At 42.9% G+C, this 26,843-nt stretch overlaps 1 protein-coding gene across 1 annotated transcript; it reads left to right on the forward strand.

The window, feature by feature from the left end:
* The first annotated feature begins 6,882 nt into the window (after positions 1–6,882).
* rbsn (rabenosyn, RAB effector) lies at positions 6,883–24,073 on the forward strand. Its single transcript, XM_002938235.5, has 12 exons — positions 6,883–7,040; positions 9,716–9,887; positions 10,430–10,573; positions 11,877–11,977; positions 13,004–13,049; positions 13,126–13,287; positions 13,928–14,172; positions 14,343–14,413; positions 15,779–15,865; positions 16,368–16,470; positions 16,782–16,886; positions 18,214–24,073. Exons 1-12 carry the CDS (start codon positions 6,888–6,890, stop codon positions 19,276–19,278), a joined length of 2,454 nt encoding a protein of 817 aa, XP_002938281.3. The 5' UTR covers positions 6,883–6,887; the 3' UTR covers positions 19,279–24,073.
* The last annotated feature ends 2,770 nt before the right edge of the window (positions 24,074–26,843 follow it).

Below are 26,843 nucleotides of genomic sequence, written 5' to 3' on the forward strand. Positions count from 1 at the left end.
CTACTATAGGCACCATCTCTCCCTACTATACCTGCTATCCCACAGCCACAGTCCCTTCCCAGAGGCTATTATCCCACTGCTACTATAGGCACCATCTCTCCCTACTATACCTGCTATCCCACAGCCACAGTCCCTTCCCAGAGGCTAATATCCCACTGCTACTATAGGCACCATCTCTCCCTACTATACCTGCTATCCCACAGCCCCAGTCCCTTCCCAGAGGCTATTATCCCCCTGCTGCTACTATAGGCACCATCTCTCCCTACTATACCTGCTATCCCACAGTCCCTTCCCAGAGGCTATTATCCCTCCACGGCTACTATAGGCACCATCTCTCCCTACTATACCTGCTATCCCACAGCCCCAGTCCCTTCCCAGAGGCTATTATCCCCCCACTGCTACTATAGGCACCATCTCTCCCTACTATACCTAGTATACCACAGCCACAGTCCCTTCCCAGAGGCTATTATCCCCCCACTGCTACTATAGGCACCATCTCTCCCTACTATACCTGCTATCCCACAGCCACAGTCCCTTCCCAGAGGCTATTATCCCCCCCACTGCTACTATAGGCACCATCTCTCCCTACTATACCTGCTATCCCACAGCCCCAGTCCCTTCCCAGAGGCTATTATCCCCCCACTGCTACTATAGGCACCATCTCTCCCTACTATACCTGCTATCCCACAGTCCCTTCCCAGAGGCTATTATCCCATTTTGCAAATTTTTCAACAAAGCAGAACAGGACAGATTCACTCATCACTACTCAAGGTTGTATCTAGGTTTGGTGTCACCCTAACTTAGATACTGACCTAAATACTACCCCTACACTTTCACAGAGTGCCCCCCTATTCCTCACCCTCCCCTGCTCCATCGCCAGATTTCTTATGGAAATCCGTGGTTGAGGCCAGGGGGATATATTTTTTAATTAAAATACAAATATATAGCCACCCGAGAGCCGCCTCCAAAAACACTACGAATAGGCCCTCGGGTGCCTTAATATAAATAGGGCCCTGTCAGTTCTAGTAGCTTAATGCACAGAATGTCTTAAAGTCCTATATATATGTCGATAATGGGTGAGTGCAGAGTATCTTTTATTTCAATATGTTAAAAACCCTCTCAGAATTCAGATGTGATTGTGCTATTGTTATATCCCTAGACAGGTAAACTTACACAGAGAAGAGGAAATTATATATTACAGAGCCTCGTTACCCAATATTTAACAGTTGTAACTGTGTTGGAACATTATAATTAAATGAAGACAATGCCTTCTTATGCATAAATAAAGAGAGGAAAATAATGCTTTACTTTCCTTCATCTGCTTTGTGTATTAAATATTTACAGATATTTTATAAAAGTGTTATGGTTCTATTACTTTAGTACAGCTTTCCCTGTACCATTTATGTAGGGAATAGCAGGCAAGTCAGTCATATACGAACAGTGCTCTATTTAGTATCTGTCTATATCTTTGTAAATTAAAATGAATACAGATCAAAGTGGATGATTTTTACAACTCTATATATATATCTGCCTGAAATTGTTCTTGTGGTTGAAAGCCTTGGAGATTTCAGTGGTGACTAAGGGTTAACTATCATTAAATCTTTTTATATCCACTGGCAACCGGGCAGTTACAGATTGATTGGTTTCCATAGAATAGTCTCCATCAACTGAGACTTGAGCACCAGAGACCATTCCTTGTGAACTTTTCCCTCATTCTCCTCATGGGGCCCTAATTAGATGCCCAATCAATTAATGGGACTGACTTGGCCAATTAGCAGCTTGAGTGGAAATCTTCAAACGATGCCAGTTAAACCTCTGACTCGTCTCTCAAGTGAACAGGTACCTCTAATCTGCAGGCTGATCAAAGCCAGAGGGGTGCCCTACCCTCGCCTTGCTCTGTACCCCCTCGTGTTTCAATTAATTTTGCAATTCCTGATCTAATGAGGGTGAAGATCCAGACAGCATGCTCTTGAGGATCAGGAACATTTCTTAGTAAAAGCAGAAAGTGAATTTGTGGTGAGTGATAGGGCTCATTCCTCAAGTGTTTTCATTAGGAAGAAGCCATTCAAAGGTCTCTTTGCTGGTCACATCGTATCAGATCTCATGAGAATGTTATCACAAGTGTGTCTAAAATAATAGTGGATAAGTGAGGGGCTTACCAAATAAGCCTCCATCTTCCTGATCATAACTTTAAGAAGGGCTAAAGCGAAATCATTTGCCCATGGAATGAGACAAGACCAATTCTTTTAGGTTCCCCCCATGGGTTCCTTCATCGTCGGTTTAAAGCAGTACCAGTCTATGGTTTATAAACAGAAATAATGATTGATTGGAAGTTGGATCTAGTATAGCTGCAAAGCTGCTCGATAATAGATACTGAAAAGCTAACAAGCCATTAAGAAAGCATTTGTTGAAAAGAAGTGTTAACCACCTAGAGCTAGCCAACCTACATTTCAGTGGTGAAGGTCTAAATCCCGAGTTCCCTGGTTTCTGTAGGAATGCTTCTTTCAGGACCTATAAATATTAACATTGCTGGCAAATAGCTATGAGGAAGCCAAAAATAGAAAATGAGGAACTGATTGGTTCACATACAAAGACTAATCCACAAAATGTTATAAAAATGAGAGATAAAAATGAAGATTGAGAGTGTAGCTCCATTGAGGAACAGATATTGTGGATAAAAAATAAAAGCAAATGTGAATAATGGGTTCTTTTCCTTCATGTATACAATAGAGAAGTTACAGGACCAAGTCTATAAAGGTACGCATGGCTCAAACTTATTTTCAGTGATTTTTTAAAATTTGTTCTCATCTTATCTTGTGTTTTAAGTTGTTACATAAAGCACTAGTTAAGCAAAATATAACATACAAACTAATGGTGGAACAATATCCCCTTAGTCTCTGTGATTTGCCCACTCAGAAGGCACAATGCACAATGCAGGGACATTCCTACGCTGTTCTTTTCTTCTTCCGCCCACTTTTGATTATGTCACGTCCGGTTTGCAGCAACAGCACTTCCTGTTTAATGGTGGTCAAGTGGGCTGTGGATCAGTTTGCGGGTCAGGTAGTGGGTCCAATTGGGTAGAAATGTGAGTCAAAAATTGGTTAGGCACAGGACTCCAATATAAGCTTGTCTGATTAAAGTCTGCCTAACAGCTGAAAGAGCTACATATCTTTGCATTCCAGTATTTTTCTGGTAATAAAAGTTATAAATTGTAAATATGAGTCATATCAAGATCAGGCAAGCCAGTTCCTGTGTTGTTAGCTTTCAAGCGGTCCTCACTGAACTCTTGGCATAAGAATCCATTTAAACTCTACCATTCCAATGACTCTACATGGGCTCCATGCTCCCCATACATGGCAATTGCTGCTGCTGTGCAATACAATATTACATTTTATTGTTATAGCTATGAATTTTAATTGAATAATATGAATAATTCATTTAAGTAAAAATATATATTTTGCAGGCTCAAGTTACTAGAACTGTTGTATGCTGTTCCCATAAGGATATTTCTAATTTGCAAGCTCTTCCTTGTAGATTGTAAGCTCTTTTGGGTAGGGCTCTCTTCACCTCCTATATTGGTTGTTTTATATGTTACTTTGTATGTCCAGTGTATGAAACCCACTTATTGTACAGCGCTGCGGAATATGTTGGCGCTTTATAAATACATGTTAATAATAATAATGTGCAAGGCTGCACTAGATAGTATTCTTATGGGGAAAACACTGCATTATGGGAAAAAAATGCACCTTGCACACTGCTCGTGTTCTTAAACTAACCCATGATCATTTTTAGGCTTAGGTTCTCCTTTAAAAGTTACATTATGTATTTCACTATGGATAGTTAAACGAGTGTAATTTCTGAATAAAAATCATGTATCTGATTACTGGCAAGCAAGTCAGAACCTGAAAGAGTTAATAAAATCCCAGATGGGAAAAAAAAAAAAAATTACTGAAGAAACTTGTTTTACCTTTGTGGGTGCGCACAGATTGTACTTTAGATATACCTGTACACTTTCAGATATATTTTTTTAAAAAAAGCATTTAGGATATCTAAGGCTCTATTAAAGTACATAGGATAGGCGAGCCTCTATTTAGATGGCAGAGCTGATAGCAGACTCGCTGCAGTACAAGCAGGACTTCTCCACAAGGAACTAATATTAAATTCACAAGATGGAAATTAAAGAATGTCAGTTCAGTTTAATAGTCCATTTTATGGTGTTACTGGTCCTTTAAGCTATCCCAGTGCGCCTCCCTCTGTGAGTGTTTGGTACTGCAGTAAATGAGCCAAAGAAGCCACCGCAGCAGGTATATATTGTATAACTGTATTTAGTTTAACAAGTGTAATGCTCCATAAAATATAAATACACGCAGAGAATTAGAGTAAGAACACATTAATGGAAAATGGAACAAATTAACAGGTACAAGGTTTGTTACACATCTGGTAAACCATATAGTGCTATGTAATATGGTTTAGATACCATTTGTTGACCTGCTGTTCAAAAATAAACATCTAATTGGTTGCTATAAGTTCCTAGTCCTGCAGCAAACACTGTGCTAGTTCTTACAGAAGCCCATTATTACATACTAAGCATTCATGATAAATTATTGCCCTAAATAAATCAGAGTCTACAAGGTAAAGAAGTCATACAGAAACATAAGGGACAAATTAAAGGGCAAACTATAACCAAGGTACACCAGCTGTTGCCACTGCATGCGTACTAATAATAGCTTTCAGTTTTTATGCAGGGACATAAGCAATCTCTAATGACAACCCATAAACCCATGGGTGCCCTTTATGATCCTAATCGGCTTCCCTATTACTGGGCTGCCCAATAGACCTAGTTTGTACCCTGACATATACAGCCCAAACCTCTTGAGTGGACACTCGTTGATAATAAATATATAGAGTTGTTAAATCTATTCTGGCTAGCAACGCTAAAACACATCCCCAACTGCTAGCCACTTGGCTGATTTTTATGAATGCTAAGGGACTGATTTAAAAACTATAGTATAACCAACTGTTTATAACCCAGCTTTTACCCCTGGTCTCCAACATCTACATTTGGAACAGAGGGCACTTTAAACAGATGATCAAAGTCTCATCTTTCAAGGCCCGGACTGGCAATCTGTGGATTCAGGCAAATGCCAGAGGGGCTGCTGTAAGATGCCATAGACACTCACTATTTATTGGGCTGGTGGGGGGCTGTTTGGGCCTCTGTGTACCTGAAATAGCAGGGCCTATTTTAAATCCCAGTAGGTCTGAATCTCTCCACAAGTTACAGAGAACCCAGTATCCCCACAATTTAATCCCAACACAGTCACGTGATCTGTTATCCATAAACCTGGTATCCCCTCTGGCCAGGGTTGCCAGGTTGGTGGGTTTTCCACCAAATTGTGCTACTAATTTAAAGCCCGGGTACAAACCTGCCAAGGTACAAATTTGGGCTAGTTTTTGGCGCCTTGGCGGGTTTGTAGTTTTAAAATTAGCCAAAGGTTTTCTCTTCTGACATGCCTTTCCCAGTTCATGCTGGGTAATGTAGTTTGTATCTTACAATTAGCCTACAGCTAAGATTAATATAAAACTACAATACCCAGCATGCAATTATAGACAGAAGCTCCCTTTTCTATTCCTCTGTACTGAACCTGAAGCAGCAAAACTACAATACCCTGCATGGACTGGGCACAGAGGGCAGGGAAACATCCCAGTAACTGGAGAGGGGGCGCAGGGCATGGGTAGGGATTATACGCTTTAAAAAGGCATGTTTTTTAGAATTTTTTTTCATTGAGCATATTGGGCTATTTTCAAAGTGGCTTTTGGCTAGTTTTGGGCTGGTTTTAGAACTGACTTTGGCTGGTTTGTAAAAATAAATCTGGCAACCCTGCCTCTGGCCAAATCCAAGGGTTACAGGGCTGATTGCCCCCTCACGCTACAGCACTGAATTCAATCATATAGTGACTATAGTCAATCATATAGTAACTATAGTCAATCATATAGTAACTATAGTCAATCATATAGTAACTATAGTCAATCATATAGTAACTGTAGTCAATCATATAGTAACTGTAGTCAATCATATAGTAACTATAGTCAATCATATAGTAACTATAGTCAATCATATAGTAACTGTAGTCAATCATATAGTAACTATAGTCAATCATATAGTAACTGTAGTCAATCATATAGTAACTATAGTCAATCATATAGTAACTATAGTCAATCATATAGTAACTATAGTCAATCATATAGTAACTATAGTCAATCATATAGTAACTGTAGTCAATCATATAGTAACTATAGTCAATCATATAGTAACTATAGTCAATCATATAGTAACTATAGTCAATCATATAGTAACTGTAGTCAATCATATAGTAACTATAGTCAATCATATAGTAACTGTAGTCAATCATATAGTAACTGCACAAACTTTATTAACCCCTTCCCCCCCATAGAAGAGAATGGATAAGAATGAAATTCTAAGCAATTTGTATATGTAATTGCTACCTATAGCAGTGCCTGCCCAGCTGTTACAGTCTCTGCATTGCTTGCTCTGGCTCCCGAACTTAACATGGGAAACTTATTGCAAACAACATTTTTTTGGGGATCGCCCTTACAGCCAATTAGCACCACGCCCATTCCCATAGGGAAGCCTTAGCTACTGGGGTCCCAAAGCCCCACCCTAATGGCAGCTCGTTGTGTATTACACTAGTTTCCTTCCTGACTGCGACCATTACTTCCCCCCCCTGTCCCTCAGGCTCCCTCTCCCTCAGGCTCCCCTCTCCCTCCAGCCCACATTTCCCGTTTATCTCCTCACTCCTGGCCGTGCCTGTCACAGGCAGATCCAACATCCTCTCTTGCCCCGCCCCCTCCCCTAGCTCGGCCTATCGATGACTCGGCTATCTACTCCTATTTCTCAGGCTGAGTGGCAGCCCGGACTGGGACGACAGAGCAATCGATTCGGGAGTGACAGCCATGGCGCCCGGAGAACTGACAGGGAGTCACTATTGGAAGCGGCGGCTGTAGAAGAAGGAATTGTAGCGGTAGGTGTAGGGGTGGGCAGCTGGGTGCCAGACCTTGGCCTGTGATGGATACGTAAGGGGGAAGGACAGCTGAGGATTTGGGGTAGTGGGGGTAGTGTAGCTGTATCCAGGGGTGGAATGAACCCTCCAGCTGTGGCAGAATGCGACTCCCTGTATCGCTTTGTCAGCAGGGCTAGGGGCAGAATGCTGGGGTTGTACTGCTGCCAAACGCTCAATCTCTAATTCTGTTGTATTTAATTATAGAGCAGCTCAAGTGCAGTAATTATATATTGGAGAGTGAGTAACAATGTGTAAGTGCTGGGGGTTACAGCGAGTAACAATGCGTAAGTGCTGGGGGTTACAGTGAGTAACAATGTGTAAGTGCTGGGGGTTACAGTGAGTAACAATGTGTAAGTGCTGGGGGTTACAGTGAGTAACAATGTGTAAGTGCTGGGGGTTACAGCGAGTAACAATGTGTAAGTGCTGGGGGTTACAGCGAGTAGCAATGTGTAAGTGCTGGGGGTTACAGGGAGTAGCAATGCGTAAGTGCTGGGGGTTACAGCGAGTAACAATGTGTAAGTGCTGGGGGTTACAGTGAGTAACAATGTGTAAGTGCTGGGGGTTACAGTGAGTAACAATGTGTAAGTGCTGGGGGTTACAGTGAGTAACAATGTGTAAGTGCTGGGGGTTACAGTGAGTAACAATGTGTAAGTGCTGGGGGTTACAGTGAGTAACAATGTGTAAGTGCTGGGGGTTACAGTGAGTAACAATGTGTAAGTGCTGGGGGTTACAGTGAGTAACAATGTGTAAGTGCTGGGGGTTACAGCGAGTAACAATGCGTAAGTGCTGGGGGTTACAGTGAGTAACAATGTGTAAGTGCTGGGGGTTACAGGGAGTAACAATGCGTAAGTGCTGGGGGTTACAGGGAGTAACAATGCGTAAGTGCTGGGGGTTACAGGGAGTAACAATGCGTAAGTGCTGGGGGTTACAGGGAGTAACAATGCGTAAGTGCTGGGGGTTACAGCGAGTAACAATGCGTAAGTGCTGGGGGTTACAGCGAGTAACAATGCGTAAGTGCTGGGGGTTACAGGGAGTAACAATGCGTAAGTGCTGGGGGTTACAGGGAGTAACAATGCGTAAGTGCTGGGGGTTACAGGGAGTAACAATGCGTAAGTGCTGGGGGTTACAGGGAGTAACAATGCGTAAGTGCTGGGGGTTACAGGGAGTAACAATGCGTAAGTGCTGGGGGTTACAGGGAGTAACAATGCGTAAGTGCTGGGGGTTACAGGGAGTAACAATGCGTAAGTGCTGGGGGTTACAGCGAGTAACAATGCGTAAGTGCTGGGGGTTACAGGGAGTAACAATGCGTAAGTGCTGGGGGTTACAGGGAGTAACAATGCGTAAGTGCTGGGGGTTACAGCGAGTAACAATGCGTAAGTGCTGGGGGTTACAGCGAGTAACAATGCGTAAGTGCTGGGGGTTACAGCGAGTAACAATGTGTAAGTGCTGGGGGTTACAGTACACAATAGGGATGAGGTCCCTACACTGAAGAGCTTACAGTCTAGTCTGGAGCTTGGGATGCCTGGAGCTATTGGCAGGTACAGGGGAGCGTTGGCAAGGTGGGCAGGAGGGCCACAGTACCCCCATCAGAAACCAATATGTCCTGGGACCCCCAGACATTTGATTTGATGCCCCTATACATATGTTACATTTGGGGTCCCCATGCCACAAACAATGACATATATATATTCTGAGGGCCTTATTAATGACACTGTTCCATACCCGCCTATCACACAGCAGAGAAGCAGCACCCATAATGATCAGTTAATCATAAGAGAAGCATTAGGAGGTTGGTCAAAGAACCAATGGTCTGTCAGTCATTTGTATATTGGGTGACGCTAAACTGACCCGATTTGATGTTAAATTTCAATTAATATTATACTGTGTGGTTCTGAAGAATTATGTTGAGAGGTAGGCAATGGGATGGGCCAGTTATATCACTTTAGTGCCAATAATTCTTATTGACAGCCCACCCCTGGTCAGGGTGAATATTTCTAGGGGGGTGGAGGACACAGGGTATAGCTGTAACAAGAACTCCATGAATAGCCTGTTAAAAATATATATGAAATATTGTACCCCCTGTTGTATAATATAAGGATGCTAGAGGTCATTAAGGAGTTCCCTGACCTGTATAAAAAGCCTGCAGCCTAGGAACTGCCAAGGTAATCTGACAGATATAGCCTTCTGCTTGCCAAATAGACTTCTAACTGTATGGAAATGCCCTTGTTTGCCCAAGTACTTTTAACCCAGCAGCTATTAAGAATTAACAATTGAGTTGTTAAACAATAACTGGAATCTGTTTGCAGTCCTCAGCTGTGCCAGAGTCATAACATGCACACTAATACTTACCCTTGTGTTTCACTGCTTACCCCTGGTACATCCCCGGGGATCTCACCTTTGAGGTGGTTGCTGGTTTCTTAGCACCCCCCCCCCCTCCGATAATATTGTCTGAATTATAATTCTTTCTTTAAATGATGGAAGCATCCTTGTGCCGATAGTCAATGTCATGAAAAGGTGAATGTAAGGATTATATATGTTCTGTGGTTTGTATAACTGTCAGGGATATGAGAAGCTGTGAGAGGTGTTTTTCTGAATCGGATATATTCACTAATCATATCTTTACCCGACTTATTTAGGGCAGCGAGTGGATACCATACACCAGCATGGCATCATTCGATGAGCAGGGGGAAGTCAGAGAAGGGTTCCTTTGCCCTTTGTGCCTGAAAGATCTTCAGTCTTTCTACCAGCTCCAGTCGCATTATGAAGAAGAGCACAGTGAGGACAGAGACGTAAAAGGGCAGCTGAAAAGTGAGTGATCTGCAAAGGAAAGGGCGTTTGTAGCTGCTCAGCAAAAAAAAGTATAAAATGAGTAATTTCACTTATTTTATTAGGTTCATGTGGGTGCTGCATGTTACAGTGTACGTACAGCAAGAGGCTGCACCCTTTGCCCATATACAGCAGCTGTGTGCAATAAAGTTCTGCCCTCATGCAGATCTGGACTGGGCTTTAAAATAGCCCCTGGCATTTCAAGTACACAGAGGCCCAAACTGCCCCCACCAGCCCAATAAATAGTGACTGTCTATGGCATCTTACAGCAGCCCCTCTGGCAATAGCTAGAACCCACAGATTGCCAGTCTGGGCCTGACCTCATGCCTCTTGTTTCCTTTAAATGTGCTTTAGTTGCTGATTACTGTTGTACATAGATGAATGTAGAGCAGCCTTACTGACATAAGCTGCCGTATAAGCAATATTCAGTAGGGACATGCAGTCCAATGCATCTGGCAGAACGTATTTGTCCGGTTTCGTTCTATTGTTTCATGTTATTTATTGAGCTCTCCTTTCCCTGCCAGGCCTTGTACAAATTGCCAAGAAAGCGAAAAACAAGTTGCTGAAGAGAGATGGCGGCGAGCGAGCAGAAGGCGGTAGCCAAGAGCGGTATGAGGCTTACAGCTATGGAGGAGTGGATCCTTGCATGTGGGACCCTCAGGAGATTGGTGAGGAAGGGCAACCATTTCTTCATCAAAATACACTGATTACTGGGAATTGCCATACTGACTGCATTAGAAGAGGGGAGATGATAGTTGCACCATCTATTTATGGTTACTAGGGGAATGCTATCATTTTTTATGGACAGCGCAGGCCTTAGGGTAACAGCAACTTGCAATTTTCTCCTCCACCAAACAATTTAACCCTTTAACTACCCTACGCTGCTGGCAGTTAAAGAGCCAAAGTAAGTGCTCCCTTTAACACTTGCTTGAAATGGAGCTGAAGCTGGTTACAATCTACCATGGCATATTTAGAGGTTAATAGAAATATTCTGTGCCCTGCGTTGCTGCAGCCAGGTTTTCAGGCTCACCAATTGTACTCTCTCGCCCTTGATCACTGCAGGACTCCCTGATACCTTCCAGCAGTTCAGGAAGTGCTATTTTGTTATTGTGTGATAAGCAGTAGATGTAGAAGTTAAAGAGGCATCCTGTAAAATAGAAGTGATTTGTTTGGGGGGTATACTATTGAGGGAAATTGCCATCTCCACCTTGGAGGCAGGTCGGTGGAGTGTGGGCATAACTAATTATCACGATGTACATGAAAGATTAAAAAAGGCCATTACAGAACATACATCACACTGGAAGGCCATTTGTGTCTGTGAATTATCTAAACACTCAAATTATTGGCTCTTTGGGCAGTAATCTCCTTTTGTCTCTTTAAAGTAACAGTAACACCAAAAAGTGTATAAAAATAATTACAATATAATGTACTGTTGCCCTGTGCTGGTACAGCTGGTGTGTTTGCCTCAGAAAGACTACGATAGTTTTTATAAACAAAGCTGCTGTGTAGCCATGGGGGCAGCCATTCAAAGGAGAAAAGGCACAGGCACTTAGCAGACATCAGATAAAGCCCCATTATATTCTACAGAGCTTATCTGTTATCTGCTATGTAACCTGTGCCTTTTCTCCTTTTTTCCAGGTTAAATGGCTGCCCCCGTGGCTACACAGCAGCTTATTATATAAACTATAGTACTGTTACTTTAGCAAATACACAACTTTACCCTGCATTTTACCTGTGCAGGGTAACAATACATTATATTTTAAATACTTTAATACACTTTAATTTTTGGCATTACTGTTCCTTTAATGCTTAGCACTTAATTTTGAATATAATTGTATTTTTGTATGTATTAGCTTGCTGCATATAGAAGTAGTGTATATATATATATATATATATATATATATATATATATATATATATATATATATATATAACATATATTTTGCTGTATTACCCTTTTGTACTTTGTAGGTGCTATGAGGAGTCATCTGTCAAACTTCAAAAGGCATCGGGCCGCCCGGATTGATCATTATGTAGTGGAAGTGAATAAACTGATTATCCGGTTAGAAAAGGTACATTCAATTTTGTGGATTTTGTAAAAATGTTGACCTTGCAGTTTTTTTATTTCATAAAATAGGCCAGTGAAATGAACACATTTTTGTTAAAGGGGATGTATAGTCAAACATCATAATCATTGTGTGTGTTATTTAGACCAAATAAAAATACATTTGCAATATAAATATAAAATTCTCTAGCGTTTTTTAATTAGAAGCCTTTGTATTTTGCATCTTGTGCTATTCCCCAAAAATGAGCTCTGATCACAGCTCCTGGAAACCCACAGGGCCAGTGGCCGTCCTGATATGAAAAAAGCAGGGGACTGCTCTGTACCAGACCCACAGAAGTTTCTTTACTGGAGCATGATTGGTCAGTTTTTGATAAAAGCAAGCCAGGCACAGATAAGGAAGTGAAACATGAGACACCGAGGAATACAAAGCTTCAGTTAGCTGTGTTTTAACTAGGGATGCACCGAACCCACTTTTTTGGGTTTGGCCAAACCCACCCTGATGCATTCTGCCAAAATCCAAACCTAATTAGGATTAGGAAGGGTTAAAAGTCGCTAAAATGTAACCCTTTCTGAATGCTAATTTATGCTAGAATCCATCGAAAAAAGCCTGGTTTTGGCCCGTATCCCAAACCAAATCCGGGATTCGGTGCATCCCTAGTTTTAACCCTGTTTTAACTGCTTTGCCATCTGATTTTTCTAGAAGAACATCTCTTGTAGTGCTTTTCTGTCTTAGGGATAATATATATACATATAAAAGTTCCAAAAGGTAGGTACTCGAGATAAAGAAGAATCCCGATGCCTGGTTAGTCCTCAATACTTGAAATGGATATTCCAACTAACGGGCCACTTCACTCAGGACTTCACTTAGGGCTGGTTACCCAGCAAAAAACCAAACGTTTTTGTTATAGTTGTATATACATATATATATAAACACTGAGTTTAAATTTTGACTTTACATGTTAAGTAGTTGCTGTGGTTACCAAATAGAGGCAGACAAGGCAACTAACAGCTCTATCTGTCTCTCTGTTGCTAGCTGACATCGTTTGACAGAGTGAATACAGAATCTGTTAAGATAAGAGGTAAGGTGACTGTACTGTGTGGTTTGGTCCCCCGGGAATGAAAGTGCCACCGAATCACTGTTTATTTCTCTCTCAGCCATAGAGAAATCAGTGGTTTCATGGGTAAGTGACCAGGACGTGCCGTTTTGCCCAGATTGTGGGAATAAGTTCACCATCCGGAACAGACGGCATCATTGTCGACTTTGTGGATCCATCATGTGCAAGAGATGTACAGAATTGATCACCCTCCCATTTGCAAGTGAGAAATAGAACCCTACTTCCAGCTCACATTTCTAATTTCCTTTCTCTTTCCTTTTCGTTGTTGCCATGCCACTTGCTGCCACTCCTGTTGCATGCAGTTACCCTACTGATTTCAATTAGTCCTAAACTCTGGCTCTCTACCCTTCCTATACTAATTTCCTTAGTTATATTCACTGACCTCTGGAAATTAAGTTCATCTTTACATGAACATTTAGTATGATATTTAGTGGATAATATCTAGCAATTCTTTAGTTGGCCTTAATTTTTTATTTTGAATACTTTTTATATTATATGCCTTTTTTTTCCTGAGTCTTTCCAGCGTTCAAATGAGGGTCGCTGACCCTAGCAACCAAAAAACTATTGCTCCAGGAGGCTACAATTTCATTGTTGTTACTTTTTTTTTACTTCTATTTCTATTCAGGCCCTCTCCTATGTATAATCTCTGATTCAAACCACTGCCTAGTTGCTAGTGTAATTAGGACCCTATTGACCAGCTGATAAAATGCCAAACTGGAAAGTGGCTGAATAAAAAGCTAAATAATTCATAAACAACATTTAATAAAAAATTAAGACCATTTGAAATTTGTCTCAGAACATTACTTTCTATATTGTATTAAAAATTAATTTTTTATTTACAGGCAAGCTGACCAGTGCCAGCAAACACTCACTGTCTGCACATGGCAGCCCCAACTTGTCCCCCAGCAGCAGTGCCCAGACATCCCGCAGGGGTAGCATCAGTAGCCTCAGCAGTGTGAGCTCCGTGCTGGAGGAGAAGGACGATGACAAGATACGTTGCTGCCACCACTGCAAGGACACGTTGCTGAAACGCGAGCAGCAGCTGGATGAGAAAGAGCATACTCCTGAGATTGTAAAGTACTACCAGGTGCAGTATGGGAGCCAGTGGGTCAGATGGGAATTATACTCTAAATGCTAGTGCAGGCAGACTTGCTCTTGGTATATTACCTATCATAATATACTTTTGTATCATAATATACTGTTGTGTATCCATGGTGAGCAGAGCAAATGCCTCATTATTTGTGTTTAACTTTACAGAAACTTCGAAGCTGTATGGAGAAGGTTGATGAGAAAGCGCCCGAGTATATCAAAATGGCTCAGTCTATCAAGTGAGTATGAGAATATACTGTCAATATATCAATGAGATGGACTGTATTGACTGCTTTTCTCAGTTGGCCTATGTTATACTTTTGCAATGAAAGCCTGATTTTGGGAATCTTTAAATTGGTTGTAGCCTAATACAATGGAAATTAATTCTATCAAGCTTTCGGGTGTATATTAATGAGACAAATGTCAGTTTTTGGTCATTTGTAAATGTATTTGCTATTGAAAACTATATCTGTCTGGATGTTTGTATTCTTAGCATTTTGGGTTCTGACTTCTGAAGCCATGTAGTAGAAGCTAAGCGATTTACTGGAGGAGAATTGACTACGTAGTTTCAAGAGTCAGAACCAGAAAACATAAAGGAACACACAGATGCTGTTTTTACTGCAACTACATTTACAAATAGAATGACTACAATCATTTAATGTATATTGGAAACGTACTTATAAATTTCATTTTCTTTCAGTAGGCAGAAAAACTATTTTGGTTGGAGGACAAGTTGCCCAGTTAACCACCATTATTTAATATTTTGCTGCTTTTCATTGTGTGTTTTTTCATATTTTGCATGTCTCGTGTATGCCTTGAATTCAATAAACCTTTTTAAATCTACAATGTCTGACCTGCAGCCCTCTGTCTCTTGTTAAATGTCTATTTCCCATTTAGCTCTGGGGGAGATTTTTTGAACAATTGCACAATAAAATCTTGCTCTCGGCAGGTTCATTTATCTCTCCTAGTTGTCCTTGCATATTTGTATTGTATTTTACATTACTGCAACAGTGTTTCTGTACAGTAATGCAGGCACATTTTGCCCTGTCAGTATGTCTCCACTGGCTGTGGAGTCTCACAATATATACATTAGTGAGTGTAAGAGTTAAAGTGCAAGAGCGCTCACTTACTAGCACTCCCCCCCCCCCACCCTGGGGTTTTTAGCTCTCAATGCCCCACTTAGTGGGCAAAGTGCAAAAAAATAAATAAATAAATAAAATGGCTGATTGCAGCTTTTTTATTTTTTACACTTTGCACACTGTGTGGGGCATTGTATATGAGCTTTCTAGCGTGCCGTAACACTCAGTTGTGTATAGAGCAGGTATAAGATTATATAATAAAGCATTTAATCCCACAGTTCTTGTTTGCTGTAGGTGTAGATGTAATCAACAACTCTGTTATCCTGTGGGCGGGAGGTAATTTCATTCTTTTACTTATTTTTTTTTCAGCAGTGCGCAAAAGAACAGGCCATTCTGTATCTTAAACACCCACACTTGTCTTTCCTACGGATTCCTTAGGTCTGATCTGCTGCTTGTGCAGTAGTCAGGGGGGTAATTATCTTGCCGAAATAATATGCATCTTTGTTTGTGTTTTTATATCTGCAGTGCTGGGGAGACAACCTACAATTTGGACCATACCAATAACCTGCGGGTTGAGTTGCAAAAATACTACGAGTTAATAGATGCATTAAGGTGAGAGTCCTCATTTTGTGTTGTAAACAGCATGTGTTGTATATGTGATGTGGAAAAATGCAGGCAGAGAAAACTCCAATACTGTCCAGTGCCATCCTGTGTGTGTATCAAATGATATGCCTTAAGGTGGCCAAACACTGGAATGATGCATTCCTTTGGCAGCACTACATAGAGGAAAGGTAGGTGGTTAGCTTGTGTGTCATTGAGATGCCCTAGGTAGGGTGTGTTGGGATGGACTGGGGACAGGGATCCCTGTACTTTCTGCCCATGTGCATGGCACCTTACTCTGGATTTTCATTTTTGCAGGGTGTAAAGCACAGCCCAGTGGTGAGTGCTTATGCTCAGATAACTCTAATATAGCAATATTTGATAGGTGGAAGAAATCTGTACTATTCTTACTAAACATGTGTTTTTGCTTCAAAAGTATCCTGCTGGCCTCCACCATTTTAGAAAAAGCCCTTTGCTATATATTGCCCATATAATCATTTGTATTGTTTGCCAGCAAGAAGATTCTCACCCTTGGAATGAATGAAGAACCCAAGCCTCACCCTAAAACACAGCAGTTACAGAAGATGGTGAGATATTCGGCCACCTTGTTTGTTCAGGTAATGATTTGTTTATTTACTTCCTTGACATTTATTTGTTTAGAATCTCTGCATATGAGATGCTGGTGCAACACTGTTATTGAATTGTAGTTGGCAAATAGATTAGGGAATATAATGCTTATGGTAAGTTCAGTTCCACGATTCTCACTCAGTACCATGCACAGTCAAATTCCTGTTAATTGTAACCTCCATCAAGAGCAGTAATGAGACTCTCACTTTCTGTTTTACTGGTCTGACCAGTAAAGGCAGTGAGTCACTTGACATGAAGGACTCTTGACTCATCCTTTTTGTTAATTTCTCTTTCTGTTCAGGAAAAATTACTGGGCTTAATGTCTTTGCCAACTAAAGAAATATACGAGGAGCTTAAACAGAAGCGGAGGCAAGAGAATGAGCAGAAACTGCAGAGAGAGCGACAGGTAAGTAATCCTATAGTAATCTATCATAGTGCAACTGCTAGCTGTTGCTACCAACATATATCTGCTAGTTCAATTGTATGACGATTCCAGGCCCAGACTGGGATTCAAAACTGGCCTTGGTGTTCACAGAGGCCCAAACTGCGCCCACCAGCCCAATAAATAGTGACTGTCTATGGCATCTTACAGCAGCCCCTCTGGCTTTGGCCAGAACCCATAGATTGCCAGTCTGGGCCTGGGCCATCACCCCCAAACCCCATAAAAGATACTGGAAGTCATAATACTACCTAAATTATTGTGATTAAATAATTGTGGCAACACTAAAGGTCCCCATACATGCTGAGATCCGCTCGCTTGGCGATCTGCACCCGATAACCCCACCTATGGGTGGCTGATATCGGGGAGCTTTTAGGTAAAAAAAAAAATTATTCGATCATTTTGGCCCTGGGGCCAAACGATCGGATTATGTGGGCGGCAATGGGGCAGTCGGTTCGGGGGCCGCATCAACAAGCCGATACGGTCCCCGATCCAACTGGATTTTCTAACCTGGCCGATTGATATCTGGCCAATTTCAGGCCAGATATCGGTCAGCCAGGCCCCTCGGTTCTGCCGCTACACGGGCTGATAAGCTGCCGAATGGGTCCAAGGGACCGATATCGGCAGCTATAATCGGCCCGTGTATGGGGACCTTTAGCCATGTGACAGACCCTTTTAACCTACAAGGGCAAGTATAGAGAGAAGAAGGCTTTACGTTTACGTCAAGTGCAATTATAAGTACAATCTGCTTTTTTTCCCACATTCCAACATTTTTTCTTGATTTCTGGTATCATTGCAGATCCAAATGGGCGATTCTATTGATGAAGTTGATGTAGCGGCACATGTGCTTTTGTCAAATCAGGCACAGTCTATTTTCTAAATCCGACTGGCCATTGGTCAGGGTTCGCTGGCATCATTTCTGGTGTTTGGCATGCGAGTGACATGTGTGCCCTATTATTGCTGCACATGCCCTTTGGCAAAAAGACCACAAAGGGAACCCTGGAGCTACTGCCTGATAAGAAGGTTGCAGTAGCTCCAGGGTTCCCTGCCTCAATAGGCGCAGCAGTGTCTGATTTGGAATAGAAGGCAGGAAGGATTGAGCATTCTGACCCAAGCACCATTAACAAAAGTGGTGATACATGCAGCTCTCTGTCTGGAAAAGTGCAAGCTGCAGTTTTAGAGTTTAGAGCTCTAAATTCTACACTTGGCTAAATCCATGGCAGAAGGACATGTTATTTTTGTGAGTGTCTGGAGGAAGTTTCTTTCAGCAGCTTCTCTGTATTTTCTTTTGCAGGCTGAAGCACAGAAGGCCGGTGATGACAAGAAAAGGGATGTACGCAATGGTGGTCTGTCTCCGAGTGGTCAGATTCGCAAAGTTGAGGGCTGGCTTCCGACATCCGGACACCCTCGAAACAGAGAGATGTCAGACCCCCTTCTCCAGCAGATTGAAAACATCACATCGTACATCCGGCAAGCCAAAGATGCTGGGCGAGTGGACGAGGTGCAGATGCTGGAGGATAACCTTAGACAACTGCAGGAGGAGTACGACGAGCAGCAGGTGGAAACAGCCATCCAGATGTCCAAGGTTCTGGCTGAGGAGGAGGCCATGCAGAGGGAGCAGCTGGAAGTGCTGAGGAAAAGAGAGGTGAAACGCGAGCAACTCAAAGGCTTAGCTCAACACAACAGAACTCATTCATTGGATTTTAGAGAGCAGGGACAGCCAATGGGGTGGCAGGAAAAACAGACAGCAGCTCTGGACCTACAATTTCCCAAACGTGACCTCAACGAATCCCTTCCATCCCAGCGTGTTACTGAAAGCAAACTGGATGTGGAGGACTACCATGTACTTCCAAATCACTCCATGACCACAACCCCTGTTTTGCCCAAAGTGGAGAAGAGTAAAGTTACACCCTCTAACCCTTTCGAAGATGAGGATGATGAACCAGCACCTTTGCTTCCTCTCCACACACATCACAATGGTAGGAAGGAGTATAATCCCTTTGACGAGAATGATGAGAATGGCTTGGATAGTAAGGAAGAGGATAATAAACATTTAACAGCCCCTGCCTCAAGCAATCCCTTTGAATGCTCCACAGACAGTAATAGCGCATCAGGTATTTCCCAGAATCCCTTTGAAACTGATGAGGATCAGATCCCAGGAAACCCATTTGAGGACAGTGAGGAGACCCAGGATGAAGAGGTCATAGAAGAAGATCTGCTGCTGCAACAGATTGATAACATCAAGGCGTACATCTTTGATGCCAAGCACAGTGGCCGGCTGGATGAAGTAGAGGTTCTAACTGAGAATCTGCGAGAACTGAAGAAGACACTTGCCAAACAGAAGGAGCAAATTAAATAACACAGAGTGGTGAGAAAAACACCTCCATGGGGCCGAACAGCGGGTCATGCTCAGAGTTCTGGATCATTTAAAACCTTTGCAGTCCTGGGCACTTGTAGCACCAAAAGGGTTATGTGGTCAAGATTGTGGCTTTTCAGTGCCCATTCAGTTTTCATTGTCACATATAGGCTTCCAATTTGTTTCTTTTCAGTAGGCAGTAAAGTATTGCAGCTTGGTTTGTTACATGATTTCATTGGTTACATCCACTTTTACATATGAATGGGAGCTGCCAATATGCTTGTCCCAGCATCTGTCCTCAGCTGAAAGCAGCAATCTGACAGCTACCATGTCTGTGTAATATATACAGAGATAGAATGATCTTTGCAAACAGTATGGGAAGATAAATGCAAAGTCACTTATAAATAGGGTATACCACCCTTTAAAGGGCATTATACCATTAGGAGTAAGTGGTTATTATTTTCTCAGTCATCCAATGCATTGCTTCATGCTGTGATGTGTATGTGATTGATTGGGAGGGCCATGCTGCCATGAAAAACTCTAAATATCAGCCTTGGCCCCTTGTATCATATCAGCTTAAAAAAGGGCTGTAGCCTAGACCAATGTTTCTGTAAAAAATACTTTTATGCCTATACATATGTTTTCCATTAATAAGGTTAGATCTCAGAGCCACAGTCTGTCCTTATTCCTTTGTGTAAGTATAACATAGTAAATTCACACAGTGGGTCCAGTTTTAAAGTGGACATATACCCAACCCATGTGACTAGATATGGATGTAAAACCAATTTAATTTTTGTTGTTGGTTGGGGATAGTTGCCCTTTAACAAACCCATTAACAAGTGTTCATGAAAGGAGCTCATAAAACGCTATTGGTCCCAGTTAACACTAACTATGGACAACATATGTTTAAAAGGTAAAAAGGAAATAGTGGTTTTAGTACAGGGTCAGGATCTGTAATTATTTAGCACTTCAGGGCCAGTTTCAAGGGAAAGGACTGGCACGACAGAGACCATATTTTCTTATCCTTTTACCTGTCATTGATCCAGGGCTCTGCCTCATGGTATGATAACGTTGGCCACTTTATTTAATTGAATTGGCCATCACTCCGTAAATGGGCTGAAAGCTAAGAATGGAGTCCCACCTGTGAATGTGTGACCTGGGGCGCTGCTCCCGCGTGTCCCCCTTGTGAGTTCAGATTTGGCACATGTGTATTTAAGAACGTCTCACAGGGGATGCCTGGGGCAATATGGTGGTGGCCCACTGTGCAGATATGAACCAGGGTGCTTTCTAATGAAATGGAGCATCAACCTGGGGTTGGACATAAGCGATTTAGGTCACCGGGGGGGGGGGCAGTAACTAATAAATTGATACCCCCTCAGTAACTTGAAATTTCCGTATTAGGACAAGTTTTTAGCTCTCTGACACTACTATTTCTAGGGCTAAAAACAAAACCATTATACATTTGCCCTTCCTTTATCATCTGACATGTGACAGCAAAGGGATTGATTGAGGCAACCAAATCCTTAAATATTGGCTGAACTGAATATTACCAAGTACAAATCATTCTTGGCCAAGTCCAAACTGAGTTCTGTTTTATCTTTGATTGTATTTTGTAAAAACCACTTATTCCAAGGCACATAGGAACAAATCTACATGGAACAAATACAGTGTGGGTGTATGTGTGTTGGTGCGTGTGTGTATGTGTGTTGGTGTGTGTACGCGTGTGTGCGCGGCAGTGCGCCATAACCAAAAGCAGTATTTGTACAAAGCAGAGTGATAAGTGTGAGTTTTCTGAGAACAGTGTTTGCACTTTGTTATTTATACAATGGCAACTGGGAGCTCCTACAGCTCTGACACTACAGGCCAACATGGCCAGTGGCCAGGGGCATAACTACAGACCTCTACAACTGAGGGGCACCCATTAAGGACCCACATTTACCCTGCTCCCTCCCTCCTGCTGGCCCCTGCACCTCCTGATGTATACATGGAGAGGAGTGGGTTACATGCATTATGGGGTGCACAGGCAAATCATTTGTCCCCTTGGGCACTGGGAGAATGACATTAAGCATGTATCAAGCTGCTTGTCCTTAGTTTTGTATAACTGTTTGTTGGACAGTTTGCATAAAGCCAGTGTTGTCACTGATCCTGACTTGATGTGGTTAATAAGCTTAATATTACATGCTTGGCGATTGCATTCGTTCTGATTATTCTGCCGTATCTTCTCTGCTTTGAGATGCTTTGCACTTACTATACAGCCGGCTTCTCCCACCCTAAGGGTTATACTTGGGCTAACAGCTCCCAACACTAAACCTCATTAACCTGTTTCCCCAGATATTGTTGGACTATAACTCACAGAATGCTTTAACCCTTAATTGTATGCTGAAGAATTCTAGGAGTTACAGTCCAGCAATGTGCGACCCAAGGTTAATAAATGGGAGAAAGATTCAAATCCAACTGGTACCTCTGCTTAGTAGATGCAATGCATGCCAGCCATGGTGCCAGTGTGGAACCTTAAATCAACTCCCAGAATTCCTTTCTTTTATACCCCCCAGTGCCAGCTGTGATTGCTTGACATGTTATGCGCTTGTTAGCAGGAACTGAGCTGACTTTGTTCCCTTAAAAATGTTTATTTTCCTTAATTCAGATTCTATTCAAGTATTATGATTTAGTGTTATGTCCATGTATGTCCTCACACCTGGAAATATATATATGTATATTTACATACTCACTGCCTCCGTCCTGTACAGTAGAGCAAAATATGTTTATTGTTTTTAACCATGTATTTGTGTTTTAGCACCTTCTGCCGTAATACTTTGTGTTGGTTTTTGTATTTCCTATGTTCCTGCATTGGGTTATGGGGCACAAAGCATTGCCCTATGAGTGGCGCTAAGAAAGGCTGCGGATGGGCTTGGCAAGGGAAAGATATATTGGTGTCACCAAAAGCTGCACCTACATCTCACAACGTTCTGCCGCTATAGAGCAAGCCGTCTCCTTGTTAGTGATGGTGGAGAGCGGTGCTTTGTTTGCTGCAGCTCGGCAGAACTGATCAGAGCCCTTTGTGTTCAGAGTTCTGCATCAGGTCGGGTACCCACCAAATGCCCACAAGTCAGATGAGTTTCGGGCAGGATCCCCAATTCCCTGACTGTGGGTACCCAACTCAAATGCAGACTCTCATCCCCCCCATTTCTCATTTTCTCCCCCCTGACCTGGTTGATCCGCCTCCGGGGTGTGCAGCAGGAACAGGAAAGGAGCCTAGTGGTTTAGTGGGCCCAGGTCGGGTTTTGGGTTAGCGCAGGCGTCCCCAACCTTTTTTACCCGTGAGCAACACCAGCATTAAAAAAGTTCCTGGGGGAGACCAAAAAAGGCTGTAATTGGTTATTTTGTAGCCCCTATGTGGATTGGCAGAGTACAGTAGGCGCAGTTTGGTAGAACCTGTGGTCTTTATGACTCCAAAACTTGCCTCCAAGTTAGAAATCCAAGAATGCAGAGCTGCTTTGAGGCCACTGGGGGAAGCATCTAAGGGGTTGGGGAGCAACATGTTACTCACAAGCCGGATCTGGACCCATGCAGATCTCTACTTTGTGTGCCTCAGCACTACTTTCTTCATCACTGTGCCCTTCCAAAATTCTCACAGATGTCCTTCAAAGCAGTGTGTCTGTTTCCCAGCTGTTATTTGACCACAACTACCAGCATCTCAGCCAGTTGTGACTTTACTTGTTAATTGTATGGAAAGCCATTTGCTTTTGTTGCTGCTGGATGCTGTAGTTCAGCAACACCTGGAAAGACTCTGTCTGCAGCTTAATGTTGTCCAACAAATGGCATGTCGGGTATCAGAGTGATTAGCCTGTGGCTTAAATAAGTGGATTGTATGTGGTTTAGCCATCAAGGGGATGGGCAAATGCCACTGTTCCGTTTAATGGGCCCTATAGCTCAAACAAGGTTGCCATACATTAATGCAGATTAATGCTGCCACTTTGGCCCATTGAAACCAGGACGGCAGCTTATCTGCCCGTGTAAGGGGCACACCGATGGGCCTGCAGACCTATCTCTGGGCAGAAATTGGACAGATGTTAATCAGTCAAGTTTGATTTTCCCATTGGATTGAAGACCGCATCTGCATGTTGATGTGGTCCTTGATCCAACAGACTGCATAGCAGCAAATATGATCCAGTCATTGGCCTGAGGGCCCCAATGATCAGATCAGCCTGATACTGCCCATCTCAAGGTGGGGATATAGGGGAAAGATCTGCTTGTTTTGCAACTTTGCCAAGAAAGTAGATCTTAGAATATATGGGCAGGTTCTGTGGGCCCTTATACTAACTCATCTCTAGATAACCAAAGCACCCACAAACATAAAACTGTATCTGGACAGACTGGCTGCAGTACAATTGGATAATAGGATGTTCAGAACTGCCTCCTACAGCCCCATGTCTGCTCAGAATCAGCGCTACTATTATAGGGCATGGGGGGGCAGCTGCAATCGCTGCCATAAAGCATCATACTTACTGGGAACTTTAGTCACCCAGAGGGTTGCAGTTTGTCCATCTCTAACCATAGGGGCTTCTTTGCCTGTCTCTGTACTCCATCTTGCTGACGGGGCCCTCTATTGCCTTGCAGAACTAGTGGTGCTAATATCCTAATCCATGGGCTTTGGGTTATTGCAGGGTTTTGGAACTTGTAGTTCAGCAACAGCCCGAGAGCCTTGGCTGGAAACTCTCTGTTCTAGGTCAGTTTTACTACAACAACTAAAAACTGGAAATGTATGAAACCTAATAAACAAAACCTGTTTGTCATGTGATGGCGTGTTGCGTGTCCTTGTTAGCAGTGTACGTGTAGCCGTGCCCCATACCATCAGGCCGTATTTGTGTTAACAAGCAGTAATCTGCCCTAATTGTGTCACAGAGGTTGTGCTCACACTAACACACAGGCCCTGGGCCTGCGCCAAACCCTCCCTCTGGGTGTAAATGCTCTTAGTTGTTATCATCGCACTGGAAAACACGGCATGGCAGCACGCGGTCTGGCGATGCCCCAAATGCCTGCGGGAATTAGGGGTAGAAAGACAAGGAGCACATTTATTTTGATTTTTTGATATCAAAGAAAAATGTCTTAAAATCACATTTGAATGTTGCAGTGTCAGAAATGTCATTTATTTAACCTTTCTAGTTATATGAAGAGTGGCATCCTAGCCATTTTACCTGCCATACTAGCCATTTTACCTGCCATACTAGCCTATATACCTGGCATTGTAGCCATTTTTCCTGCCATACTAGCCTATATACCCGGCATAGTAGCCATTTTACCTGTCATACTAGCCTATATACCTGCCATACTACCCTATGTACTCGGCATAATAGCCACTTAACCTGCCATACTAGCCTATATACCCATCATACTAGCCATTTTACCTGGCATATTAGCCTATATACCCATCATACTAGCCATTTTATCTGGACCTGAGCTGTACATGTAAATCAGTCCCAAAGTAAATGGCAGCAGCAGGGAATCAGCAGAAAAGAAGATGGGGGGCTACTGGGGCATCTTTGGGGGCACAGATCTTCCCTGCTAAAGGGCTTCCCTTGCCTTGGGCTGGTACAAAGGCACAAAACATAATATGGAACATCTAGCCTACTTCTTTGTCCGGCTTTAGTTCTTTAGAGGAACAATAACACCAAAAAAGTGTTTTAAGCTAATTAAAATTATAAAGTACTGTTGCCCTGCACTTGTAAAAGTTTGATTCAGAAAGACTCCTGTAGTTTATATAAATGAGCTTCTGTGTAGTCTCGGGGGCAGCCATTCAAGCTGGAAAAAACAGACACAGGTTACATAGCAGATAACAGATAAGCTCTATAGAATACAATGGTGTTTTACAGAGCTTATGTAATATAACCTGTGCCATTTAGCCCTATTTCAATTTGAATAGCTGCCCCCGAGGCTACACAGCAGCTTTGTTTATATAAACTATTTATTTTGATTCATTTTCATGTTTTGGTGTTACTGTTCTTTTAAGTAACTGACTATTCAGCGAAACCCGACTTCCTTGTCCTCACATTGTCGTTCTTGCTCTAGTGCGACGTTTTAGAAAATCAAAGCTCATCTTTTGTTTAACAGATCAAAGCTCCTTGCAGCATTCAGTCCTTGTTAGATGTATAACTGGGAAACTTGCGCACCCCCCCCCCCCCAATAACAATTTAAAACTAACTAATTAGGGAAAGGCAATTTCTGAGTCATGGTTTCCCTTTAAATGAAAGGTTATGATAAAGAAAAAAAAAAAGAAAGTGCCCTAGATCCACGGCGAGTGGGAGGCAGCGCGTCTCCCTCTGATCTACTTCCGTTTCCAGAGCCCCCCCCCCACTGCGCCAGCTCCTAATCACTAAAATGCAGCAGGTAATTACCGCTCGTCCAGACATCAAAGGGACTGGCAGAACCGGGGAGAGGTCTGTGATCAAAAGGAGAGAATTAAAGTGGATAAATCATTTCTGCGCCACCCGAGTACGCCTGTGATGTCACCGCGCCACAACGAGATTGGATAATACATTCCAGCAGTTGGACTCAGGGAAAGGCCAGTTTAGGAGAAGATTAAGATGAACCCCGTACTGATTAAAGGGAAACTTCCATCCTACAGGGGCCCATTGCCTGACCCATTCTGGTAGCAATATCCCTCACCAACACAGTTTATACGCTACACCTACTCTAGCAGTGTCGGACTGGCCCAGCAGGATACTGGGAGAAATCTCAGTGGGCTGGGGTTGACAACTTTCACCCTTCCAAAAGCTGGGCAGGGGTGGTGATGTCATGGGGTGGGGACAGTGACATCATGGGTGGGTGGAGCTATGATGTGGTATTCTGCAATCGGCCAATTGCCACATTAATCTAGGAGAGTCCTGCCCAGTTTTTCAAATTAGGAGTTTTGTCCCAGACAACCCATCCCAACCCCAGGCTGTCCAGGTCAAAAGAGGATGGGTGGCAACTCTACTGTAGGCCCCGCACCCCTGTATCTGTACAAGTAGCAGCAGCGTTCGGGCCATTCAGTGGCAGCTGGGGCCCTTGAGATCTGGTCATCTGATGGACCCAAGGGTCTGGCACGGCTTATTAGGATTACCCCAAATCAACTTTTAACTGGTGTACCCTATGGGAGGCAATAGAGGGAACTGAGCCTAATACCCACTTATTTCTTCCCTAGAAAAATGAACCTCTAGGCAGTATGTGAACAAGAACAGGAGCTGAGAATGGGCCAGAAGACTTGGGCAGCCTGCTTCCAACACCAATCAGATGCAGCAGCACCGGAGGAAACAAGATGACTGCCGAGAGGAGTGGGGGAACAATGGAAGAGTGGTGGGCCTAATTATTTGATGGAGCCTCCCAAACTGAATTTCCTAATGCCTCTCTAAGGGTCAGTGGAGAACTTTTCCCCTGGGGAGGGGTAGAAGACAAGGGTTCCCCTCTCCCCCTTCCTCTTCTCACTGGTTATGGAACCATTTGCCCAACATATAATATCTCACTCTCAGGAATAACTGGGCCCCCATGATGAATGCACCCAGCTATATGCGGATGATCGCTTGCTTTACCCG

The sequence above is a fragment of the Xenopus tropicalis genome, chromosome 4 (genome assembly GCF_000004195.4).
Source record: "Xenopus tropicalis strain Nigerian chromosome 4, UCB_Xtro_10.0, whole genome shotgun sequence".
Classification (NCBI taxonomy): domain Eukaryota; kingdom Metazoa; phylum Chordata; class Amphibia; order Anura; family Pipidae; genus Xenopus; species Xenopus tropicalis.